Genomic DNA, 26,543 nt, shown 5'->3' with positions numbered 1-26,543 from the left:
GATGTAACCGGCGGTCAGTGACAGTTGACTCAAACTCAAGCCTCATGAAAACAAGCAGAAGATTTCAGTGTTGTACACGTGTTATTGTGATGCATCGTGGGATTGAATGAGTGCACTTGATAATGTTCACTATAATTGAAGACAGCTAAAAGAATGTTTGTCCCCTCGATCAGTGCACTACATATTACAGGAGAGTATTTTTGTGTGAAGTATGCAGTAACCGCAGCAGAAGTTAAAGAAAGGAGTAGGAAAGCCAATACATTGTCTGAATCTGTACACAACAGATTGTTCCTCAAAGAACTTGCACGTCAGCACGATGCAAATGAAACTGGGTTCTGGTTTTAAACCTAAATACCACAAACATGTGGACAAAACATCCTAGATAGAGATTTTCAAACAGAGTCCGACTGGGAAAATAGCTGTTGACATTATCACCTAAAAGAGTCCACTGGATCTCCGACAGCGGATCCATCACTTGCCCATAAGCTGAATTTTTTTCTTTTAAAATTGCGATGAGAGTGTTTGTAATGCTGATATCAGAAAAAAAGAAAAGGGTTTGGTTGAACTCATGATTACTGTTGTATTTCGTTCCACAGCGTTCTTAAGTGTTTGTCCTCAGGGTTTCCCCCACACTCCAATGATCCTCCGATCAGGTTCAGTCACTCTTAACACACATCACACCAATCAAATAATCTGTAAAACCATTAACATCTCGTCATTTAGCAGATGCTTTTATCAAAAGCGACTTACATAGAGTTCAGGCAGCAATAAAGCGATATGTCATTAAAGAGCAATAATACAATAGGTGCTAATACAAAGATACTAGTTTCAACAAGAGTCAGAACAACACCAGTTGAGAGAAGAGAGAGGGTTTGTGTTTCATTGTCTGACAATAATCAGAACTGCACCTTAGCTTGTCAGAAGGAGAGAAATCGGCCTGATTATATATCTTGTGGTGAGGCCCCAGTATTAGATATTAGAAATAACAGGCCAACAGATGAAGAAAATGTTTAATTCTGTTTAATAATATCACAGTGTCATTGAAAGAAAAAAAATCTACTTTAGATTAAGAACGTAATGAAAGTTTGAAAAAACTGCTTAAACCAGCCTAAGATGATTTGTAATGGTCTCACAGCCTAGTTTTAGCTGGTTAAGCAGGCTGGTTTCAAAGAGGTCTATGTGACTTTTTTAAAGCAGCTCAAGATGTTTTTTTCTGGTCAGGCTGGAAGACCATCTTAATTCCGCTCCATTTTAAACTAGCTAAGACCTCCAACCAGCTAGAAATGTGGCCAAAGACCAGCCCGCTTAACCAACTTAAACCAGGCTGGGAGACCAGCTCAAATCAGCCAACCGGTTTAGGCTGGGGTTTTTTCAGTAGGGAAAAACGCATCTTTAAAATAAAAGTCCTTTGTATTCACAGACATGGAATGGTCTCATTGATGTGTCATTGTGTAATTGACAAACCATCTGTGAGAGAAGATTCAGTCATAAACATGCAATGCCCCATAAATCCACATTAAAAACATACATATTCAAAAACTATAATTGATATGAAAGAATATCCACCACCCTCGAACCATTCCACGGATCTCACAAACATGACATGTCCAAATGAAGACGCATGAGATGAGCAGACATTCAGTATGAAAATGACAGATTTCTGTAAACTTCTGTGTTTCTCCATCATGACACAATGCAAAGAGTTGAAGATAAAGGCGGAGAGACACACTGAATGTTCTCTCATAGTTCTGAGGTTTTACAGGTGCCGACGCTTCAGAGTCAAAGTTAAGAATAGATGGACCAGTAGATGACGTTGAAGAGCGTGTAAGCTCCAGGAAAGATCACTCGGGAGTATTTGTCTATGGCGTGAGTATCTATCCAGATGTTGACGTATCCTCGCGTGCTTTTGAGTCGACCCGTCCTCTGACTCTCCGCCAGCGTCAGCTGAGCCATGATCCGCTCCTGACCGCCTCCGTTCTCCGGCATCCCGTAACTTCCTGTGGTGTTGGGATCCACGTCGCTGCTGTAGCAGGTGGTCAACATCATATCTTGGTCGGGGTTCACTATCCCACACGTGCACGGCAACTGCAACGAACGCACACAACATCTGTTAGATGACGTGAAAGAATGCCATGCGTCTCAACGTGACTGTGATCTTACTTGATTTCTCAGTTTTCTCTCTCTGCGCTCCTGAACGGTGGTGAGATAATTCACGGCGGCGTACTCGATTACCGACAGGAAGACGAACACGAAGCTCACCCACAGGTAGATGTCCACAGCTTTGATGTAAGAGACTCTGGGCATGGAGGCGTTCACTCCTGTGATGATGGTGGACATCGTGAGAACCGTTGTGATGCCTGCGTGTGTCAAAGAGAACTTACCATAAGAAACTTATTTCTCCTGCACATCAACAGCGTTTGTGTCTGAGAAAAAGGTCATTAGAGTTTGAGATGAGATGTCATCAATGTGTGCTCACTCAGCTCAGATTTGTCTCATCTACGATCAAAAGTCAATATTATGAAAGATCTCAATATCAAATCCAGATGATTAGACCTCTCCAGACTACATTCATTTACACAACGATTCATTTTGCAAACTGTAGAGTTAAATCTCTATACAAATACGAAAACATCTGAACACAGTTTCTAGTAAAGGTCAGAGCGCGGGATCCAAAATTAGAAAAAAAACAGAAAAAGGTTTATGTGGATTTTTGGTTCCCAGAATGCTTTGCATGAGCCTGTTATTTTATAGATAATACTGTGAAGATTATCTTTGAACAAACCGTTGCCAATAAATGACATAAATATAAATCTACAGTAAGTTACTGGCAACCAGCAGCATAACTACAGCAAAAACGTTTACAGTGTAAATATCATTTGAGTTGATCCACACTAAAAATGCTGGGTAGCTTTTACTTGTTGTTGGATCAAATACTGACATTTTCTATAATAATTTAACGGTTGACATTGTAGTTTTTCTATAGTTCACGCAACTAACAGTTGATTTGTAATGTTTCCACGGACGTCTCTTCATCTAACATCAAGATTTTGTGTTAATCTGTGTACGACTAGTTCCATCCAAACTCCAACATGCATCATCCTCACGAGTATTGGCTCACATAATGTCTCACTCAAATGCTACGCATTCCTTAGCTGGTAATCTTTTCTCATTTGATGGCAGAGAACACTTTGAGAAGAGCAGAGATTGTACGTAGATGTTACCCAGAGGAACTCGTGCAGGTACGGCCCTGCGGTCGATCCAGAAAGACACCCAGGACAACATGACCATGAGCGTGGCTGGAAAATACGTCTGCAGCAGAAAGAAGAAGATGTGTCGACGGAGAGTGAAGTGAATGTACAGACGATTATACCAGCCTGCACAGAACACACACACACACACACGTGACATCATCAATCACATGTGTTCTCCATCATCAGAAACATCAGAAAATGACATCAAGCTCACAGGACACAAGATCAGGACATTTCACAGGACACACGCGCTCGAGTACATTTACATGCTATGATGGCGCTTGAGGATTACATCATCGTTTGTCTCATACAAAGTCAAATAGTTTCCTTCTATTTCTTCAGTTCTTTACATTATTCGCACTCAAGGCTCTCTTCTTCTGTCTGAGGTGTTTACACGGCTGGATGTTTGTGATCAGAACGTGAGGATGAGCAGTCATCATAAAACATCAAATAAGCCCCGACGCGAATAAATGCTTTTACACGGCTACATGCCATATTGGAAAAACATTGGACATGAAATGTGATTTTGAAATATTCTATTAGCTCATTTTTACCCAATGCAGACCTTCCGTGAGGAAAGCTGTTTAGTTTTGGTTTTAAAGTAAGAAAAACAATAAAACGTCACAAACAGGCAAATTGGTTTAATTATTTGTTAATAAACTGTCATATATGTTATTAAAGACGTATTTATATTTAATTTGTCAAAAAACAGTCAAAATGATGTGTTCTTAGTATTGAGCGGTTGTTATCTGGGAATAATTACACGACTGGCCAATCAGAATCAAGCATTCCAACGAGCCGCGTAATAAGTCATTCTGTGCTGCGTTCTGATTGGCTGATGAAAGTGTGTCACATTACCTGTACTGCTGTAGAAGGCCAGTTTAGTCGTCGTGTGAAACTTCTGGATGCGAAACTGCGAGAGAGAAATCCGCTCATCTGTGTTCAAAGACTCGTTGCCTTTCTTCCAGTAGAGCATCAGATCATCATCGGTGTACGCATCTAAACAACAACACATGTGCTGCGTGTTACACGCCAGAAGAGAAGACACGCGTGAACATGTCTGTGTTCATGTACTGTACGTACAGCTCTCGATCTCTAAAGAACACGTCTGTGTGTCCAGAGGAAAGCGACTCAGGTCCATGTTACACATGGCTGTGACGGTCACTCTAGAACACACACACACATACACACACGTGTGCTGTCAGTCTGTGATCTCACGCGTGTGTTTGCCATGTGACGGTTTGTGATGTTACCTCAGACTGTACAGGACGTTTCCGTCGGGATAAACTCGTAACATCACGTTGTCTGTGGTGGTGTCGTGAATGAAGGAGCGTTTGGAATGAACGAAGAACATGTCGGGCACCCAGATCTTCTTCACCAGACGGCTGTCGAACGTCATGCTCTGATTGTTGGTGCTGGGGAAGGACAAGCGCTCGTCTTTCCAGTAATGTCTCAGATACAGCGTCATGGTAAAGTCCTGCCAGAGAAACATTGAGGCGCGGTGATAACACACTTCTTATGATCTGTTGTTAGCACGCTTCCATACATCCCCAAAAGATCTGAGCGAGCTGCTCACGTGCTCCACAATGGAGAAGAACAACACACTTGAAACAGAACCTGAACTACAGAAAAAGTACAAAAAGAGATGGACTCACCATATCCACCTCAGAGATGGTGTCGAGACTCTCCACCTGAACGTCCACACCAACAGGTATCGGAGGTCCTGCAAGTGTTCACAGACGTGAGTGTTTTTATCGCTGGGATGCAGCTCAACAGACCGGATTTAAAAGCCCTTTTCAAATCTCTGGCCTCTTTAGTTCTGATTCGCTGTCAGAAACAAGTGGGTCACGGGTGACAGCCAATCACAGAGCTACAGTCTGTGACATCAGGACACTTTATGAGAATAATGGCAGATCCTACGAAAACATACGCAAACCATCCCTGCCGAACACCACCTCATACGAGCATCAGCAATCATCATGAGATCCGGTGTGTGGAAGTCTCCGAACGCTTGATTCTGATTGGTCAGGGTCAACAGTGATTGGCTTATCTTCTATTGAAACATACAGCATTTTTAAAGGACCAGTTGCAGACTATATCAAACTATTGTTTATAGACAGAATTTCATTGTTTCATGCAGCTCTGTACTGTACAAACACATGTTTCTTCTTGTTTTCATATTTGTTTCGTACAGTTGTTTTTCAGGCCATCTGTTGACTGTGTTGTTTGTGTTGATCATCTTTCGTGTCAACATTTATATTATAAACATTACGTTTAGTCATTTAGCAGATGCTTTAATCCAAAGGTGAATAACAGAAGCCATTAGCACAACATGGAAACACCTGCTGGCTATACTGTATCTTACATTCTGTTTACTGCGCAGTTATTGAGGCCAAAAGATTTCACAATTCTCTCCAGATATGTCAATTTTTCCATTGAAAATAAAAATGCCTCCCAGTCAAATTCATCGTTCATTACGTTTACATTTCTTTTTTGTCATTATATTTATTTGTATTTTATTATTTGGTGTTTCCTCACAGCCCGGCATCCTATCAGAACAGAGAAATCACTACAGCGTGTCTTTAAACAGACCAGAATCTATATAAACATGTACTTCACCTCCAAACGCCGGTCTCATCGTGAAGTCATGGTCATCGATTCTCAACAGCTGCTCTGATTTAGTGATGGGAGATTTTGTCATGTCTGGACTTCTTCTGAAAATCGGGCTGAAATGATGATAAAAAGAAAACACACAGCATGTGACAGTGAATAGTGTTCTAGTAAATGAGTGAACTGGCAGATACAGAAGATGATCATTTAAGATTATGACAAAGACCTGCCAGACTTCTGACTCCTTTCTCTCCGTAACCCGACTGATCAAAGACAAACACCTTCATGAACTCTATGAATCTGAAGACTTTTATCACATGTAGTTTATATTGACAGTCACTTCATGGTGTTAAAGGGACAGTTCAGCCACAAATCACAACTCATTGATTCACTCTCATGTGCTTCAAAACCTGTATATGACTGATGCAAAGAAAATATATTTTCCTTTATATTAACTGTCAATGTATTCAATCTTTTTATACATATTTTAAATTATATAGTTGAACACGTTGTTAGTATATTCGAATTGTAAAATTTATTGAAAAGTAAAAAATTGGAAAATATAAGCATTTGGTTCAAATATATTAAATATGTATTAATTTTCGTATTATTTCATGTATTGCAGTATATTTTGTTTTTCGTAAGGGAACACAAAGGGAGATATTTTGAGAAATGTCTCAATAGAAGTCAATGGGGTTAAATGTTTGATTAATTGACTCAACCGCAGCTGTGTGTGTGTGTGTGTGTGTGTGTGTGTGTGTGTGTGTGTGTGTGTCACCTTAGGACAAGATGTGAAGAATTTGTATTCTTGTAGATGCTCACTGCATTAACATAAAAAAGACTGTGTATAATACACTGCAAAAATGACTCTCTTCTGTAGCATTTTTGTCATGTTTTCCAGTACAAATGGCTCAAAATTCTTGAATCAAGATGCATTTTCATGATGAGCAAAATGACCGAAGGAAATAAGTCTTGTATTTAGAAATTTCAATGTGAATTTGTGCTTAAAACAAGTAAACAAATCTGTCAGTGGGGTAAGAAAATAATCTTGAATTTAGTGACAAAGAAAAAGGTACAAAGAAGCACAAATTCACTGAAATTCATATTTTGGTCTAAAACAAGACAGGTCATTTTGCTCATCAAGATAATGCATCTTGATTCAAGACTTTTTTTTACATTTGTACTGGAAAACAACACAAACATACTTAAATTAGAAAGTCATTTTTTGCAGTGTAGACTTGATGTGACGGGAGGACATGAAAGAGATGTTTATGTGTAAGTGACATGATTTTGAACGTCAGTCTGTTCTGCTGGTTAAACATTTTATAACATTTTTCCAACAACATTAATTCAGTTCATTATGAGTTCAGAGACATGAACTGAAATATTTACTCAGAAAAATGTAGTGGACATGAAGATCATTGTTGATGAGACGATTGAATGCTGTGTGATATCTACATCAGATGTGATGATGTTCTTCTGGCGCTGACGGAAAATCTTCTAGACAAACAAGTGTATTATTATTATTATTGTTGTTATTAATACAGATGATAAATATTTACCTGCTTTGCTTCAAGGTGTCCTGTCTGTGTCCTGTTTCATGGGCTGATCTGTGTCCTGTAGCGCTCCACACACTGACACAAACAAACACAAGTAGAGCTTCCAGACGCATGGTGACCAACACCTGGACAATCTTCAGATTCCAGACACTTTGAAACATCCGTCTGTGGACATTGTTCTGTCGGTAGTGAAGCCCAGAAGGAACACAGGGATCTGCCCGTCAACATCCACACAGCTTAATCTCCACACTGTCTAAACCCATAAATCCCTGAGCGTCTGATGGCACAGATTTCATCCTCCAGAGACAACACACTGCAAGAGCTCAAAGCAATCCTCATAATGATGCTGAGGTCACACACACACAGTTTTAGTGAGTGAGGTGAGATCAGACAGTGTTTTCAGCGATATCAGACAGTCAGTGCTAAATACAAATAATTATAATAATACTTTGAATAGAATATGTGTGTTTTGCATTTTTTCAAGCTTTGACTTTTAATCGTCGTTCGTGAGCAGGCAGTGACTTTTATTTTGACATGTTTTGACGTCTCGTTGTTTCCGACACTTCCGTGACTCTCACTTTTAAACATGGAGTCTATTTTCCACGAAAAAGTAAGAAGCGGTTTTTATAGAATTGTGTTTATTATTGTTATGTGTTGTTTGTGTGACATCGTCATGTTTAAAGTATGAGTTATTCTTAAATGACTTTAGTGTGTGTTTGTACTTTAATCGAGTGCGTTACAGATGTTTATTTACATTTCAGTTCTTTCATTTGGATTTATATTATTCTTCGATGTGAAATATGATGTTTATTTATCTGATGCTCAAGACTGTTCAAGCCTGTCAGTGAAGTGACTGTAGAGAAATACTGGAGAAGTACTATAGGATCATGTGATAATACTGAATGATCATCATATTTACGGATCTAGTTTGCTTTATGTTAAAAAACACTGAAAAGTGTTGTGATACTGCGATGCTTCCACCTGAAACAGCCCACGCGAGAATCCTCACAAATGCTTCATTATGTGTTATATATATATATATATATATATATATATATATATATATATATAAGCGTCTTTCTGTCACTTTGCTGAATTTCTTGTTGTTATTCGTGTGTGTGTGTGTGTCTGTCTGTGTGTGCGTGTGTGTGTGCGTGTGTGTGTGCGTGTGCGTGCGCGTGCGCGTGTGTGTGTGTGTGTGTGTGTGTGGTGTGTGTGTGTGTGCGTGGGGTGTGTGTGTGTGCGTGGGGTGCGTGGTGTGCGCGGTGTGTGTGGTTTCAGCAAGAGGGCTCTCTGTGCGCCCAGCACTGCTTGAATAATCTTCTTCAAGGGGAATATTTCAGTCCTGTGGAGCTGTCGTCCATCGCTCAGCAGCTGGATGAAGAAGAGCGCGCGAGGATGGCTGAAGGAGGAGTACAGAGTGAAGAATACAGGACATTCCTACAGGTACACACACCTGACACACACCTGACTCCACACACACACACACACACATGACACACTCAACATCACACACACACATGACACACACGTCACACACGACACACTCAACATCACACACACACACACACACTCAATACACACATGTCACACACGACACAATCAACATCACACACACACACACACACTCAATACACACATGACACACACGTCACACACACATGACTCCACACACGACACACTCAACAACACACACACACACACTCAATACACACATGACACACACGTCACACACGACACACTCAACATCACACACACACACACTCAATACATACATGACACACACGTCACACACGACACACTCAACATCACACACACACACACACACTCAATACACACATGACACACACGTCACACACACACCTGACTCCACACACACCAGACACACTCAACATCACACACACACACACACACACACACACATGACACACTCAACATCACACACACACATGACACACACGTCACACACGACACACTCAACATCACACACACACACACACACTCAATACACACATGTCACACACGACACAATCAACATCACACACACACACACACACTCAATACACACATGACACACACGTCACACACACATGACTCCACACACGACACACTCAACATCACACACACACACACTCAATACACACATGACACACACGTCACACACGACACACTCAACATCACACACACACACACTCAATACATACATGACACACACGTCACACACGACACACTCAACATCACACACACACACACACACTCAATACACACATGTCACACACGACACAATCAACATCACACACACACACACACACACATGACACACACGTAACACACGACACACTCAACATCACACACACACACACACACACACACTCAATACACACATGACACACACGTCACACACGACACACTCAACATCACACACACACACACACACACACACTCAATACACACATGACACACACGACACACTCAACATCACACACACACACACTCAATACACACATGACACACACGTCACACACACATGACTCCACACACGACACACTCAACAACACACACACACACACTCAATACACACATGACACACACGTCACACACGACACACTCAACATCACACACACACACTCAATACACACATGACACACACATCACACACGACACACTCAACATCATACACACTCACACACTCAATACACACATGACACACACGTCACACACACCTGAGTCTACAGACGACACACTCAACATCATACACACTCACACACTCAATACACACATGACACACACGTCACACACACACCTGAGTCCACACACGACACACTCAACATCACACACACACACACACACACACTCAATACACACATGACACACACGTCACACACGACAAACTCAACATCACACACACACACACACACACACACAAACACACTCAATACAGACATGACACACACGTCACACACACCTGACTCCACACACGACACACTCAACATCACACACACACACACTCAATACACACATGACACACACGTCACAAACGACACACTCAACATCACACACACACACACACACACACACACACACACTCAATACACACATGTCACACACGACACAATCAACATCACACACACACACACACACACACTCAATACACACATGACACACACGTCACACACACCTGACTCCACACACGACACACTCAACATCACACACACACACTCAATACACACATGACACACACGTCACAAACGACACACTCAACATCACACACACACACTCAATACACACATGACACACACGTCACACACGACACACTCAACATCACACACACACACACTCAATACACACATGACACACACGTCACACACGATACACTCAACATCACACACACACACACTCAATACACACATGACACACACGTCACAAACGACACACTCAACATCACACACACACACTCAATACACACATGACACACACGTCACACACGACACACTCAACATCACACACACACACACTCAATACACACATGACACACACGTCACACACGACACACTCAACATCACACACACACACACACACACACTCAATACACACATGACACACACGTCACACACACCTGACTCCACACACGACCCACTCAACATCACCCACACACACACACTCAATACACACATGACACACACGTCACACACACCTGACTCCACACACGACACACTCAACATCACACACACACACACACACACACACTCAATACAGACATGACACACACGTCACACACACCTTACTCCACACACTCAACATCACACACACACACACTCAATACACACATGACACACACGTCACACACGACAAACTCAACATCACACACACACACACTCAATACAGACATGACACACACGTCACACACGACACACTCAACATCACACACACACACACATGACACACACGTCACACACACACCTGACTCCACACACGACACACTCAACATCACACACACACACACTCAATACATACATGACACACACGTCACACACGACAAACTCAACATCACACACATACACACACTCAATACACACATAACACACACGTCACAAACGATACACTCAACATCACACACACACACACTCAATACATACATGACACACACGTCACACAAGACACACTCAACATCACACACACACACACACACACTCAATACACACATGTCACACACGACACAATCAACATCACACACACACACACACACACACACACACACTCAATACACACATGACACACACGTAACACACGACACACTCAACATCACACACACACACACACACACTCAATACACACATGACACACACGTCACACACGACACACTCAACATCACACACACACACACACACTCAATACACACATGACACACACGTAACACACGACACACTCAACATCACACACACACACACACACACACACTCAATACACACATGACACACACGTAACACACGACACACTCAACATCACACACACACACACACACACTCAATACACACATGACACACACGTCACACAAGACACACTCAACATCACACACACACACACTCAATACACACATGACACACACGTCACACACACCTGACTCCACACACGACAAACTCAACATCACACACACACACACACACTCAATACACACATGACACACACGTCACACACGACACACTCAACATCACACACACACACACTCAATACACACATGACACACACGTCACACACGACAAACTCAACATCACACACACACACACTCAATACACACATGACACACACGTCACACACGACACACTCAACATCACACACACACACACTCAATACACACATGACACACACGTCACACACGACACACTCAACATCACACACACACACACTCAATACATACATGACACACACGTCACACACGACACACTCAACATCACACACACACACACTCAATACATACATGACACACACGTCACACACGACACACTCAACATCACACACACACACACACTCAATACACACATGACACACACGTCACACACGACACACTCAACATCACACACACACACACTCAATACACACATGACACACACGTCACACACGACACACTCAACATCACACACACACACACTCAATACATACATGACACACACGTCACACACGACACACTCAACATCACACACACACACACTCAATACATACATGACACACACGTCACACACGACACACTCAACATCACACACACACACACTCAATACATACATGACACACACGTCACACACGACAAACTCAACATCACACACACACACACTCAATACATACATGACACACACGTCACACACGACACACTCAACATCACACACACACACACTCAATACATACATGACACACACGTCACACACGACACACTCAACATCACACACACACACACTCAATACATACATGACACACACGTCACACACGACACACTCAACATCACACACACACACACACTCAATACATACATGACACACACGTCACACACGACACACTCAACATCACACACACACACACTCAATACATACATGACACACACGTCACACACGACAAACTCAACATCACACACACACACACTCAATACATACATGACACACACGTCACACACGACACACTCAACATCACACACACACACTCAATACACACATGACACACACGTCACACACGACAAACTCAACATCACACACACACACACTCAATACATACATGACACACACGTCACACACGACACACTCAACATCACACACACACACACTCAATACACACATGACACACACGTCACACACACCTGACTCCACACATGACAAACTCAACATCACACACACACACACTCAATACACACATGACACACACGTCACACACGACACACTCAACATCACACACACACACACTCAATACACACATGACACACACGTCACACACGACAAACTCAACATCACACACACACACACACACTCAATACATACATGACACACACGTCACACACGACACACTCAACATCACACACACACACTCAATACACACATGACACACACGTCACACACACCTGAGTCTACAGACGACACACTCAACATCACACACACACTCAATACACACATGACACAAACATCACACACACACACACTCAATACACACATGACACAAACGTCACACACGACACACTCAACATCACACACACACTCAACACCACACACACACACTCAATACACACATGACACACACGTCACACACGACACACTCAACATCACACACACACACACTCAACACCACACACACACTCAATACACACATGACACACACGTCACACACACCTGAGTCCACAGACGACACACTCAACATCACACACACACACACACACTCAATACACACATGTCACACACGACACAATCAACATCACACACACACACACACACACACACTCAATACACACATTACACACACGTCACACACACCTGACTCCACACACGACACACTCAACATCACACACACACACACACTCAATACACACATGACACACACGTCACAAACGACACACTCAACATCACACACACACACACACACACACACACTCAATACACACATGACACACACGTCACACACACCTGAGTCCACAGACGACACCCTCAACATCACACACACACACACTCAATACACACATTACACACACGTCACACACACCTGACTCCACACACGACACACTCAACATCACACACACACACACACACACTCAATACACACATGACACACACGTCACAAACGACACACTCAACATCACACACACACACACACACACACACACACACACACACACACACACACACACACACACACTCAATACACACATGACACACACGTCACACACACCTGACTCCACACACGACACACTCAACATCACCCACACACACACACTCAATACACACATGACACACACGTCACAAACGACACACTCAACATCACACACACACACACACACACACACACACACACACACACACACACACACACACACACACTCAATACACACATGACACACACGTCACACACACCTGACTCCACACACGACACACTCAACATCACACACACACACTCAATACACACATGACTGATGTAAAGAACTGAAGAAATAGAAGGAAACTATTTGACTTTGTATGAGACAAACGATGATGTAATCCTCAAGCGCCATCATAGCATGTAATGTGTGACAAACTCAACATCACACACACACACACTCAATACATACATGACACACACGTCACACACGACACACTCAACATCACACACACACACTCAATACACACATGACACACACGTCACACACGACAAACTCAACATCACACACACACACACTCAATACATACATGACACACACGTCACACACGACACACTCAACATCACACACACACACACTCAATACACACATGACACACACGTCACACACACCTGACTCCACACATGACAAACTCAACATCACACACACACACACTCAATACACACATGACACACACGTCACACACGACACACTCAACATCACACACACACACACTCAATACACACATGACACACACGTCACACACGACAAACTCAACATCACACACACACACACACACTCAATACATACATGACACACACGTCACACACGACACACTCAACATCACACACACACACTCAATACACACATGACACACACGTCACACACACCTGAGTCTACAGACGACACACTCAACATCACACACACACTCAATACACACATGACACAAACATCACACACACACACACTCAATACACACATGACACAAACGTCACACACGACACACTCAACATCACACACACACTCAACACCACACACACACACTCAATACACACATGACACACACGTCACACACGACACACTCAACATCACACACACACACACTCAACACCACACACACACTCAATACACACATGACACACACGTCACACACACCTGAGTCCACAGACGACACACTCAACATCACACACACACACACACACTCAATACACACATGTCACACACGACACAATCAACATCACACACACACACACACACACACACTCAATACACACATTACACACACGTCACACACACCTGACTCCACACACGACACACTCAACATCACACACACACACACACTCAATACACACATGACACACACGTCACAAACGACACACTCAACATCACACACACACACACACACACACACACTCAATACACACATGACACACACGTCACACACACCTGAGTCCACAGACGACACCCTCAACATCACACACACACACACTCAATACACACATTACACACACGTCACACACACCTGACTCCACACACGACACACTCAACATCACACACACACACACACACACTCAATACACACATGACACACACGTCACAAACGACACACTCAACATCACACACACACACACACACACACACACACACACACACACACACACACACACACACACACTCAATACACACATGACACACACGTCACACACACCTGACTCCACACACGACACACTCAACATCACCCACACACACACACTCAATACACACATGACACACACGTCACAAACGACACACTCAACATCACACACACACACACACACACACACACACACACACACACACACACACACACACACACACTCAATACACACATGACACACACGTCACACACACCTGACTCCACACACGACACACTCAACATCACCCACACACACACACTCAATACACACATGACACACACACACACACACACACACACACACACACACACACACACACACTCAATACACACATGTCACACACGACACAATCAACATCACACACACACACACACACTCAATACACACATTACACACACGTCACACACACCTGACTCCACACACGACACACTCAACATCACCCACACACACACACTCAATACACACATGACACACACGTCACACACACCTGACTCCACACACGACACACTCAACATCACCCACACACACACACTCAATACACACATGACACACACGTCACACACACCTGACTCCACACACGACACACTCAACATCACACACACACACACTCAATACACACATGACACACACGTCACATATAGTCTTATTTAATGAACACTGCATATAGGAATTTATAGTGTGTCTGATATTTGACCTGTGTTTTGACTTGTATAACTTATAACATGTTTTGCTTATAGTCAATGTTTTCTTGTACAGCTGCTTTGTAACAATGAAAATTGTTAAAATGACTTGACATGACACACACATCACAAACAAACCGGACACACACATCACACAAAAAAAAGCGGACACACACACCTGACACACACAGCACACGTGTGTTATAAGTGTGGTCACGGTGTGTTTTGTGTAACATGATTTACAGCAGCCGTCTGGAAACATGGATGATAGCGGCTTCTTCTCTATTCAGGTGAGTCCAGTCTCATGACCGTTTAGACACAAAACTATGTAAAAAAACAGATACTTACACGTCAAACTGTGTGTTAAGCTGTTATTCAACAAGATAAACACCCTTACTAGTCATGCACTTGTCATACATCATTATCAGATGGAATTTAGTAATGACCGTGTGTGTGTGTTGTGTAACCGGTGATGAGTACTGATGGTGTGTGTTGTGTGTTTCAGGTGATCAGTAACGCTCTGGGGGTTTGGGGGCTGGAGATCGTTCTGTTTAACAGTAGAGAATATCAGCAGTTACACATGGATCCAGTGTGAGTTACTCAGAGAACATCGTTTGTGTGTCGTTCAGACAGTGCCACGTGTGTCTCATGATTGTTTTGTTTTACAGAAATGAAAAGGCTTTTATATGTAACTATAAAGAACATTGGTTTACAGTACGGAAACTGGGCCAGCAGGTATGTGCTTTACAGCGTTACACCATCTGACTCATGAGGATGATGAGGATGAGGTTGATGATGAGGATGAGGTTGAGGATGAGGATGATGTTGATGAGGATGATGTTGATGATGTTGATGAGGATGAGGTTGATGATGAGGATGAGGTTGAGGATGATGTTGATGAGGATGATGATGAGGATGATGTTGATGAGGATGATGATGAGGATGAGGTTGATGAGGATGATGAGGATGAGGTTGAGGAGGAGGATGATGATGAGGAGGAGGATGATGATGATGAGGAGGATGATGATGAGGAGGATGAGGATGAGGATGTTGAGGAGGAGGATGTTGAGGAGGAGGATGTTGAGGAGGAGGATGATGAGGAGGATGATGATGATGATGATGACGATGACTCGATGACGATGATGATGAAGTCTTGGTGTGTGTCTTCACACAGTGGTTTAATCTAAACTCACTGCTGACGGGACCAGAGCTCATATCTGACACATATCTGGCACTCTTCTTAGCACAACTACAGCAGGAAGGTAAACGCTCATGTCATGTGAAGGGGTGTTCACGTGATGTCGTGTGTGTGTTTAAACTGAATCCTGCTTCTCTGTAGGATACTCTATATTCGTGATCCGAGGAAACCTGCCCGATTGTGAAGCCGATCAGATTTTGGGGATCATGCGAGTGGAGCAGCAGCATCGGCCGAAGTTGATTGGAGAAGATGAAGCTCAGAGGTATAAGCCAATCAGCAATTCTGTATTCCTGTCACACATTTCACATGTTGTCACTGATATGAATAAATAATGATTGGGATTGTGATTGCGAGCAGGACCTCCGGGCCGCAGGTGTCAGATGGTGGCCAGATCACTGATGAGGTCGTGTTAGATGAGGACGAGGAGGAGTTGAGGAAGGCTCTGGCTCTCAGCAGACAGCACATGGAGGTTGAAGACGAAGAGGCCGATCTGCGCAGAGCAATTCAACTCAGCATGCAGGGTATGAGATGACACATCAAATCTCTCACTCACTAAATGTTCAGCCTGTTTCTTAGCATTCTGTAGCCGTATGATCATTAGATGGGCGTGGCTTCACTCTCATTGGTTAATCTGTGAAGAAGATGAATGCTTGATACTGAGTCTGACTGACTTTAAGAGCTTCAGTTCTGTGTGCTGAAATATCGTTCAGAGAAATCCAGTGTTTCAACTGATGAAAGGGACCACACAGAGACACTCCCATCTCATTTACATAATGCCAGTAAGACAACAAGTGATCAGTCAAATGAAATGTAAAGATAACATCAAAAGACATTGATCATAATATTTCATATAATAATTGCTCGTAACTTAATGAGGGAAATAATAATTTCATCCTCTGCTGATTTTGTAAGTTTGCCTTATCTATCATTTTTATGGTATGTTTATTTTAACTAATAATATATGAAAAAATGTTCATAAAGGTTATAAATTGATTTTCATTTCAGTCAGTGAAATAAGTATTTGATCCCCTACCAAGCAGCAAGAATTCTGGTGTGCCTATATGGACCACAGATAAGTCCTGTCACTTTAAGAAAGTGCTCCTAAATCAGCTTGTTATGTATATAAAAGATGCCTGCCAACAGAATCTGTGTCTTCCATTTCAACTTCTCCACCACCACGATCAAGACCGCATACGTTTTAAATAATGTGAGGGACAAGACTGTAGACCTGCACAAACCCTTAATGGGCTACAAACAGAAGCTTGGTGAGAAGGAGACATCTGTTGGTGCCATTATTTATTATTATTTGGAAATAGAAGAAATACAAAATAATTGTCAATTGTCCTTGGTCTGGAGCTCCCTGCAAGATTTCCCCAATGGGGTAAAGATGATCATGAGAAAGGTCAAAGATCAGCCCAGAACTACACGGAAAAAGCATGTTAATGATTTCAAGACAGTTGGGACCACAGTTAGCAAGCAAACCATTGGTTTTACACGCTGTGCCACAATAAATTGAAATCCTGAAGCACCCGCAAGGTCGTCATGCCCAAGAAGCCTCGCCTGGCTTTTCTGAAGTTTGACAATGAACATCAAATGATTCAGAAATTCAATTTAATTTATAGCGCTTTTCACAATGTGCATTGTTCCAAAGCAGCCTTACAGGGGAAATAGAAACCTTAAACCACAAAAAAGGTCAAACACACTACATGGTGTTTTATATAATACGTTCAATTACTCTAGTAAATAATATCTAATGTCAGCAGTCTCTCTGTGGTTTATTTCGCATAATTTGCATGAAGTGAATGTTTGGCTGTAAAGATGTGTCTTTAATCTAGATTTAAATTGGGCGAGTGTGTCTGATCCTGGAATAATATCAGGAAGGTTGTTCCAGAGTTTAGGTGCTACGTATGAGAAAGCTCGACATCTTTGGTGGATTTAGTTATTCTAGGTGTTTTTAAAAGTCCCAGAACAGATCCCTGAGGTAATCCATAATTTACTGGCGTTAGATTTGAGGATTCCCCATTTAAATGGACAAACTGTAGTGCCTGTCCCTCAATACCGGTATAATTGTGTAAGCGATCTAGAAGTATGTTATGGTCTACGGTATCAAACGCAGCACTGAGGTCAAGCAGGACCAGGAGTGAGATGTGACCTTTATCTGATGCTATAAGCAGGTCGCAGTTTCAGTGCTATGATGCGATCTAAAGCCTGACTGAAATGTTTCGTGTATGTCATTATTTAGTAAGAAAGAGCACAACTGAGTGCACACTACTTTTTCTAGTGTTTTAGACAGGTAATGGAGATTTGGAATCGGTCTAGAGTTTCCTAGTTCATTTGGATCTAAGTTTGGTTTCTTGATTAGAGGCTTACTGACGGTCATCTTTAAGGGTCCTGGGACATGGCCTAGATTCATTGACGAGTTGATAATGTTATAAATGGGCTCAATTACAACAGGTAGTAACTCTTTTAATAATTTAGTTGGTATGGGTCTAATAAGCAAGTTTTAGGTTTAGATGTTGCATTAAGTTTAATTAAATCTTCCTGTTTTATAGTGGAGTGATGGTTGATACTTATTCATAGGACAGACTTGGAGGTTGAGTTTTACTATTTTGTCTCATATGTGTTCGATTTTCTCTGTAAAGAATTTCATGAATTCATTGCTATCAAGGTGCGGCGGAATAACCAGGTCAGTTGATGTCTGTTTATTTGTATTTATTTATATAGACCATTTAAAAACAGCAACCAGGGCTGACCAAAGTGCTAAACAATACATACGATAACAGGGACAAAACATACTTTCAGTTACAAGAGATCACAATGAATTAAAAGCTAAAGAAAAAAAAAGAAGCTTTTGAGAGAGGATTTAAAAACATTTAGAGATTGGGCCGTTCGGATATAAGCCGGAAGGCTATTCCACAGCCTAGACCCGGCTATCGCAAAGGCTCTGTCTCCTCTTTTCTTGAGCCGTGATCTGGGGACAGACAGAAGTCTCTGATCGCCAGACCTCAGGTTTCGTGAGGAATTGTGTGGACAGAGAAGATCGGACAGATAGCTCGGTGCCAGATTGTGTACTGACTTAAAAACAAAGAGAAGAATTTTAAACTCGATTCAAAAATGCACAACTGTGATAATTAAAAACCTTTGGATTGTTTTAGTTGGTTTCTATCAGGTTAGGAAGGTGCTCAGACTTTTTTCTGCTTTTAGTGCCTTTTTATAACAGTTTGCATTTTCTCTCCACGCCGTTCTAAAGACCTCTAATAGAGTTTTTTTCATTCGCGTTTTAATTATTGTATCATTGTAATTATTAAAGGAACAGATCTCTTATCATTTCTCATTCTCATGTCATTCCAGATGTGTATGTACACAAACGCGTCATTTTATGCAAATGCACAGGATTGAGCACGTTCATCTTTTCTCTTGTTTTGCAGGCAGCAGCAATCCCAGAATCCCCAGCGAGTCGAGCTGTGTGACAGCGGGAAGCAGTGAGACGCTGACAGCTGAGGAGTTACGCAGGAGGAGACAGGCGTACTTTGACAGGTGATTTTACCACAGTATTCATCATCAAACACACTTCACATTCATACTCGCTTCTGAAGAATATCACCACAGAAGAACAGGCCAGACAACTTGTTAACTAAGAAAAGTACAAACACCTTGCACCTGAAATATTGGGATTGTCAACACATCTGATAACATCATTTCATTACTTTCATTTAGGTGAACTATCTCTTAACGTTTTGAGCACAGCCCAGACATGGACTTATCAAATAAAGATGGCAGATCTTGTTAAACAAAATAATGTATTGTTAAACGATGCATTTGCAAATAGGCTGTTACTTTTTACAGGCTTACCACAATCTATAAACAGAGTTTACCATGTTTAAGTGAAGGTCTGTGAATAATGTGAGGAGGGTAACCTAACCCAATTTACATTATGAGCACATTTATTCCTAATTATATCCCTGATAACAGCTCTGTTACTGTCTCTTGTCTTACATTACATCAATCACATTAATTCTCACATCTTTTTCATCTAAAGCAACGTGTTGTAGTTTGCATCAGTGGAAACTGTCGGTCAACATAGTTAAAAGGTTGTAAAATATTGGATGTTTAGCCACTCGTGTCTTCTTTGATTTGATTGGTCACTGCTCGGCTCTCCAAACAGTAACTCCCACCTACTTACATTTGACTGGCCACCTTATTTTGACACTGAGGTCATCTGCTAGTAGACACAAGTGATGTCACAGTCGCACTAACCGACCGCAGTATTACGCTACAACCGCAACGTTCATGTTTTTCTATAATGAATAGGCTATGAAAGTAAGACATAAGAACGTACTTTACATTCGTAAATGATTCGAAAAGTAAAAAATACTATTAACTGAATCAAGCATGAATGCAAAAGTTCTAAGCACTAATCACAGAAAGGCAACGTCTGCTTCTAAAAGCAGTTTTAAGGTCTGAAATGACTTTAATCAAACAAAAAACAAAGCGCTTCAATAACCCCAAACTTTTAAAACGCGTCTGTGTATCTGCAGGACACGTGCAATGTCATGCATAACGTATTAATACTTGATTTATTTCATTACTTTGACATAATAGGTCTCGTGAAGTGCACGTCAGGTGATGACATGCGCCGCGTGTGACGTGATCATGCATGTTTACATATGGCCATGGCTATAAAAGAGCTATCGGAAGCAGAAATAAATGCCAACAATGCAAAGCAAAATAACAAGAAGTCATGTGTTTTTATACTTTTTCAAAGTCTTATTTAGTTTTGCCAAATTATACAGATTTACAAATTCAGTATTTATCCACTGGCATAAAGTTGAGTTGACATTGGACGTTCTGAACTGCTCCAAAGTTACATTAATATACACGTTTCTAACTTCAGTAGCATTTAAAGGGAATGACTACAGTGTTCATGTGGGCAGCGGTCGTGCCAGAACATTTTTCTTGGGGTTGCTAAGGGGGGCTTAACAGTTCTGAGGATGGGCTAATAAAATGATTAAATGAATAAATGCCTTAGCTAGACAACATGCAATTTTTCCGTTTAAATACAGAACTGCTTCTAAAAAATATGATTGTAGTACATTAGCCTACACTTCTCCCAAACAGAAAAGGCAAATGATGCAGAAAACGGCAATGAACACACAGAACGTACTGTAGCAAAGAGTCGGCTTATGGTTTTGTTATTACTTCACAAGTTTCTGTTATAAGAGCATATTCACAAGCACATGGCTTATCCAAAAGTCACATTTTCTTACACTAAAGTACTGGAAAAGTTCGTCATAACAGATAAACATGATCCAAAATACAGTTTATTGATTCGGATGTCATCAGCTTGTTTGTTGTTATATTAAAATCAATAAAGTAATAATACTTTAAAATATCAGTGGAACATTGGTGGGAGGGACAATATGCCCGTCAGGTCTGTTAGTGACATTTCCAGTCGTTCACACTAATCTTATCCTGCAACTTTATTATTAAACACTCGTTATCGATATTTTTTCTTTTTATTAAGAATAAGTACTTTATGATGAAAAACGTAGGCATGAGGCAGATTCGAACCTGCAATGTAATGAAGTAGTCAACAGCAAGCCCCCTAAGCGTCGCCACTCAGCTATGATGCAATCCACTCATAATATGTCATTTTTGTGTCATCACATTTAGAGAATTATTGATGTGTTTTCGTATGCTTCGCTTTCTTGAGTAAACTATATTTATCATGTTTTGTTTTGTTGATCACTCATTTGGTTAGTAAAAACACATTGCATTTGTGTGTTAACTGTTAACAGCTAGATGGTTCCAGAACCACGCGTTACTTTAGGTAAAGAATTATTTACCTTTTTATTTCTCATAGTTTACAGCTATGTTTAACTAAATGTATCTATGTCAAACGTCTAGGATTGATTCTGCGTACTATTATTATGTTCAGTCTGCTTTAGTCTGCTTTGTTCTGTACTCTTCAAGAAACTCACATTGCATATTTTCCATTAAACAAAGAGTCAGAAGATACTGTAAGCTCGAATGACGTAATATTCAGTGCCATTTGCCATGCGTTTGTTTTGCCCCGTGCACACGAGACGTGACACGCTACAAAACATTGCTAAAATCAATTGTTGTGCATTGCTGTCCTGGCTGTGTGAACAAAAATATTTATATAACGTAGAATTTCGAATGTGTCAAAATTCTTCACTGCGACAGAAGCACCAAAATATAGATTGGCTTTTGGGCATTTATTTAACAATTTATTACACACCACAGAACAAATGTCGGGTGCGACCCTGCGTGAGTAAAGAGTCTCCGGGCGAATGCGTGAGAGTTGGCAGGAACCTCACATCTGATGATTCTCCTGGTTTTCTTCATATTAGCTTTATTCACAGGCAGAAGAGTAAGCTGTGTTGTGTTGTTGTTTGAGGTGTCTCCAGTCAATACAGCGACTGTTCATCCCTCTCTGTTATTATGATTCTGTTATGTTCTGTTCACACAGGCAGTCTCAACAGCGCACTCACGACAGTCAACCTGCAGGTGAGAGATATCACTTTATTACACACACACACACACACACACACACACGCTTTTAATGGAAGAAATCATCTTGTTCATATTCTTTCATTTGTATATTGTATTAAAGAACACATGAAGTCAGTCCAGTATGGTAATCTCATAAATCCAAAGTTTGTATACACATCTACTCAATCCTTTACAAACTGTGAAAGAACATGTATCTCCTCGTCTCACATGTGTAATATGTATGATTCATGTTACTGTACTCTATTACACAGATGACTTCATGATCCTGACACAGTTTGTTGATGTCTTAATCTTCTGTTAGTGTCTCGTGAGTTTGTATCACCTGTCAAAGCTCAAGATCATTGAGCTGGATCAGTTCCGTGTGTGTGTGTGTGTGTGTTCTCTGTCATGCAGTAAGGTAAATGTGTGTCGTGTTGTGTTCAGGTGGTGTGGAGGAGAGTGCGAGTCAAGCCAGCGAGTGACATTCGGCTCTCATGGTGACAGTCTTCATATGAGGAGAATCAGAAGAAGTCCAGGATGATGTTCAATCGCATTTGCCTAGAGACAAACATTAGTGTGTAGCTTCGCTTTACCTCTGTGATTGTGAGGAGGTGAGCGAGCGCGGTACATTCCTCTTCCTCAGACACATCTCTTCTCTCTCTCCTTCACGAGACGCTGCAGATGGACACGGAGGAACCCAGAACGCACAGGACCATCATCTTTCCTCTGTGGATTCATCCGTCGCTCTGGTGATCTTCATCTGATGTTATGTAGAGCAGTGGATATGTGTGTTTCCTTCTGCGCTCTACACGTGCGTCCAGATGAACACTGGCCATATTTTTAAGAAATAAAGAACACAGTTTTAACTGCTCTTATTCACTATGTGAGTGTTCGTGGGAACTGTATGTCTGGCTAATAACTGCACTCAAAACACAATATATGACAATTATTACATACATGTAAAGCACGTCCGGTGCACATTCACACATGAAATCTTTCCTGTGTGTGTGTTGTCATGGTTTTTATGGATGATTTCAGAACAGCTGGAGTTTCACTCTTATTTTCCTTCGGCAATACTTTTTAAATGATTTCATGCACCAATTACACAGCAATTGTTGGCAGTTTTGTTTCTTAAATAAAATTGTACATTTTTCCTTTCTCTGTGAATTATGATTTATTTTTGGAAAATGTATTTTCTCTCACATGTTGTGCTGTTGTGTACATGCATGACTTAATGAAAAGCAAGGTTACTCTTAAAAAGGAATCTGATGTCAATGAACAGCTGAACACCTGTCACAGAGAAAGATCAACTGGACAGCAGATGGTTCGTATAAACGCACATCCAGCAGAAGAATCAGATTCAGAGTTTGAAATTGACCCCAGAAGATCAGGACTTGTACGTATAAAACTTCTTAAAATGCTCTTAAGGGTTAGGGTTAAACTTTGTCTTAAGTGTCAAACAATTATTAGACTTTTTTAAGAGTATGAGATTTTTATAAGGCTTTCCTGTATCTCAGTGGTAAGAGCATTGTGTTATCAACTCAAGGTTGTGTGTCTGATCTCAGGGGATTGCAGATACCTGTGTATACATGTATAGGATAATGCAGTGTAAGTGTCTTTGGTAAATAAAGAGGCGTAAAGCAACTTTCCGTAAAGTTAAAGATTTTTAAGTTCTGACTTTAAAGTGTTGTAAATTAAGAACTACAATGATTTAAACATAAAATACCTCTGAATCAGCCAATAGGGAGCCTGCAGGTTGAAGTCAGAGCAGCATGCCACCATTTATTCATGACTATTATTGTAATTCATATAAACAGCTGCAATCCATGATTTCCTGTGATTTACAGCAGTAAGCGTATAATAGTGATTGATATGTTGAGCTGTACCATTTTGTGGGAAATGATACAGCGGTTGTAATGTATAATGTAATGTTAGTTGTAGAGTCCATGATAGGAGACCTCTTCAGATCTTTTCAATCATTAGGAGCTGAGACCGAACATCTTAACACGTATGAACCTTTATGAATCACTAACTATAAGAATAAGACTTCTTAGAATTTTGACACACTTGAGAGTTAAATTTAACTCCAGGTGGCTTTATACATACAGGCCTGATCATGGAAAGCAGGTAAGTGTGTGTGAGAGAGAGAGAGAGAGAGAGAGAGAGAGAGTCATAAGGGTCATGTCTATACCAG

General features: G+C 41.4%; 3 protein-coding genes across 10 annotated transcripts; 2 read left to right on the top strand and 1 right to left on the bottom strand.

The window, feature by feature from the left end:
* Positions 1-558: 558 nt before the first annotated feature.
* LOC306895518 (gamma-aminobutyric acid receptor subunit rho-1) lies at positions 559-7,977 on the bottom strand. Of its 5 annotated transcripts, none has more exons than XM_079458826.1 (10): positions 7,424-7,698; positions 7,254-7,358; positions 5,871-5,977; positions 4,907-4,974; positions 4,505-4,728; positions 4,335-4,417; positions 4,110-4,250; positions 3,222-3,309; positions 2,161-2,357; positions 712-2,085 (listed from the first exon to the last, which is right to left on the bottom strand). In XM_079458826.1, the coding sequence occupies exons 3-10, from the start codon at positions 5,950-5,952 to the stop codon at positions 1,757-1,759; spliced, it is 1,212 nt and encodes a 403-aa protein (XP_079314952.1). In that variant the 5' UTR covers positions 5,953-5,977; positions 7,254-7,358; positions 7,424-7,698; the 3' UTR covers positions 712-1,756. The 5 variants fall into 5 exon arrangements, with proteins under 5 accessions (XP_079314948.1, XP_079314952.1, XP_079314949.1 ...); XM_079458824.1 differs by having other exon boundaries at positions 995-2,085; positions 3,222-3,374; positions 7,254-7,361; positions 7,424-7,977; XM_079458825.1 differs by having other exon boundaries at positions 997-2,085; positions 3,222-3,374; positions 7,424-7,745.
* atxn3 (ataxin 3) lies at positions 7,713-25,514 on the top strand. 4 transcript variants are annotated; one of them, XM_079458829.1, is made up of 12 exons: positions 7,923-8,030; positions 8,702-8,866; positions 16,881-16,925; positions 17,141-17,226; positions 17,304-17,370; positions 17,810-17,897; positions 17,975-18,095; positions 18,191-18,354; positions 21,262-21,370; positions 24,327-24,364; positions 24,622-24,677; positions 24,794-25,514. In XM_079458829.1, exons 1-11 carry the CDS (start codon positions 8,007-8,009, stop codon positions 24,669-24,671), a joined length of 957 nt encoding a protein of 318 aa, XP_079314955.1. In that variant the 5' UTR covers positions 7,923-8,006; the 3' UTR covers positions 24,672-24,677; positions 24,794-25,514. The 4 variants fall into 4 exon arrangements, with proteins under 4 accessions (XP_079314956.1, XP_079314955.1, XP_079314954.1 ...); XM_079458828.1 differs by having other exon boundaries at positions 7,973-8,030; positions 16,884-16,925; positions 24,622-24,666; positions 24,794-24,976; XM_079458827.1 differs by having other exon boundaries at positions 7,973-8,030; positions 24,622-24,666; positions 24,794-24,976.
* Positions 17,394-17,696, top strand: LOC306894947 (uncharacterized protein; the record flags this gene model as incomplete). The annotated part of the gene is made up of 1 exon (XM_079457800.1): positions 17,394-17,696. A coding segment is annotated over one exon (303 nt), but the record flags the coding sequence as incomplete, so codon positions are not given.
* Positions 25,515-26,543: the final 1,029 nt, after the last annotated feature.

The sequence above is a fragment of the Barbatula barbatula genome (assembly GCF_947034865.1).
Source record: "Barbatula barbatula genome assembly, chromosome: 6".
Lineage (NCBI taxonomy): Eukaryota > Metazoa > Chordata > Actinopteri > Cypriniformes > Nemacheilidae > Barbatula > Barbatula barbatula.
This window is presented reverse-complemented; position numbering and strand designations above follow the sequence as displayed.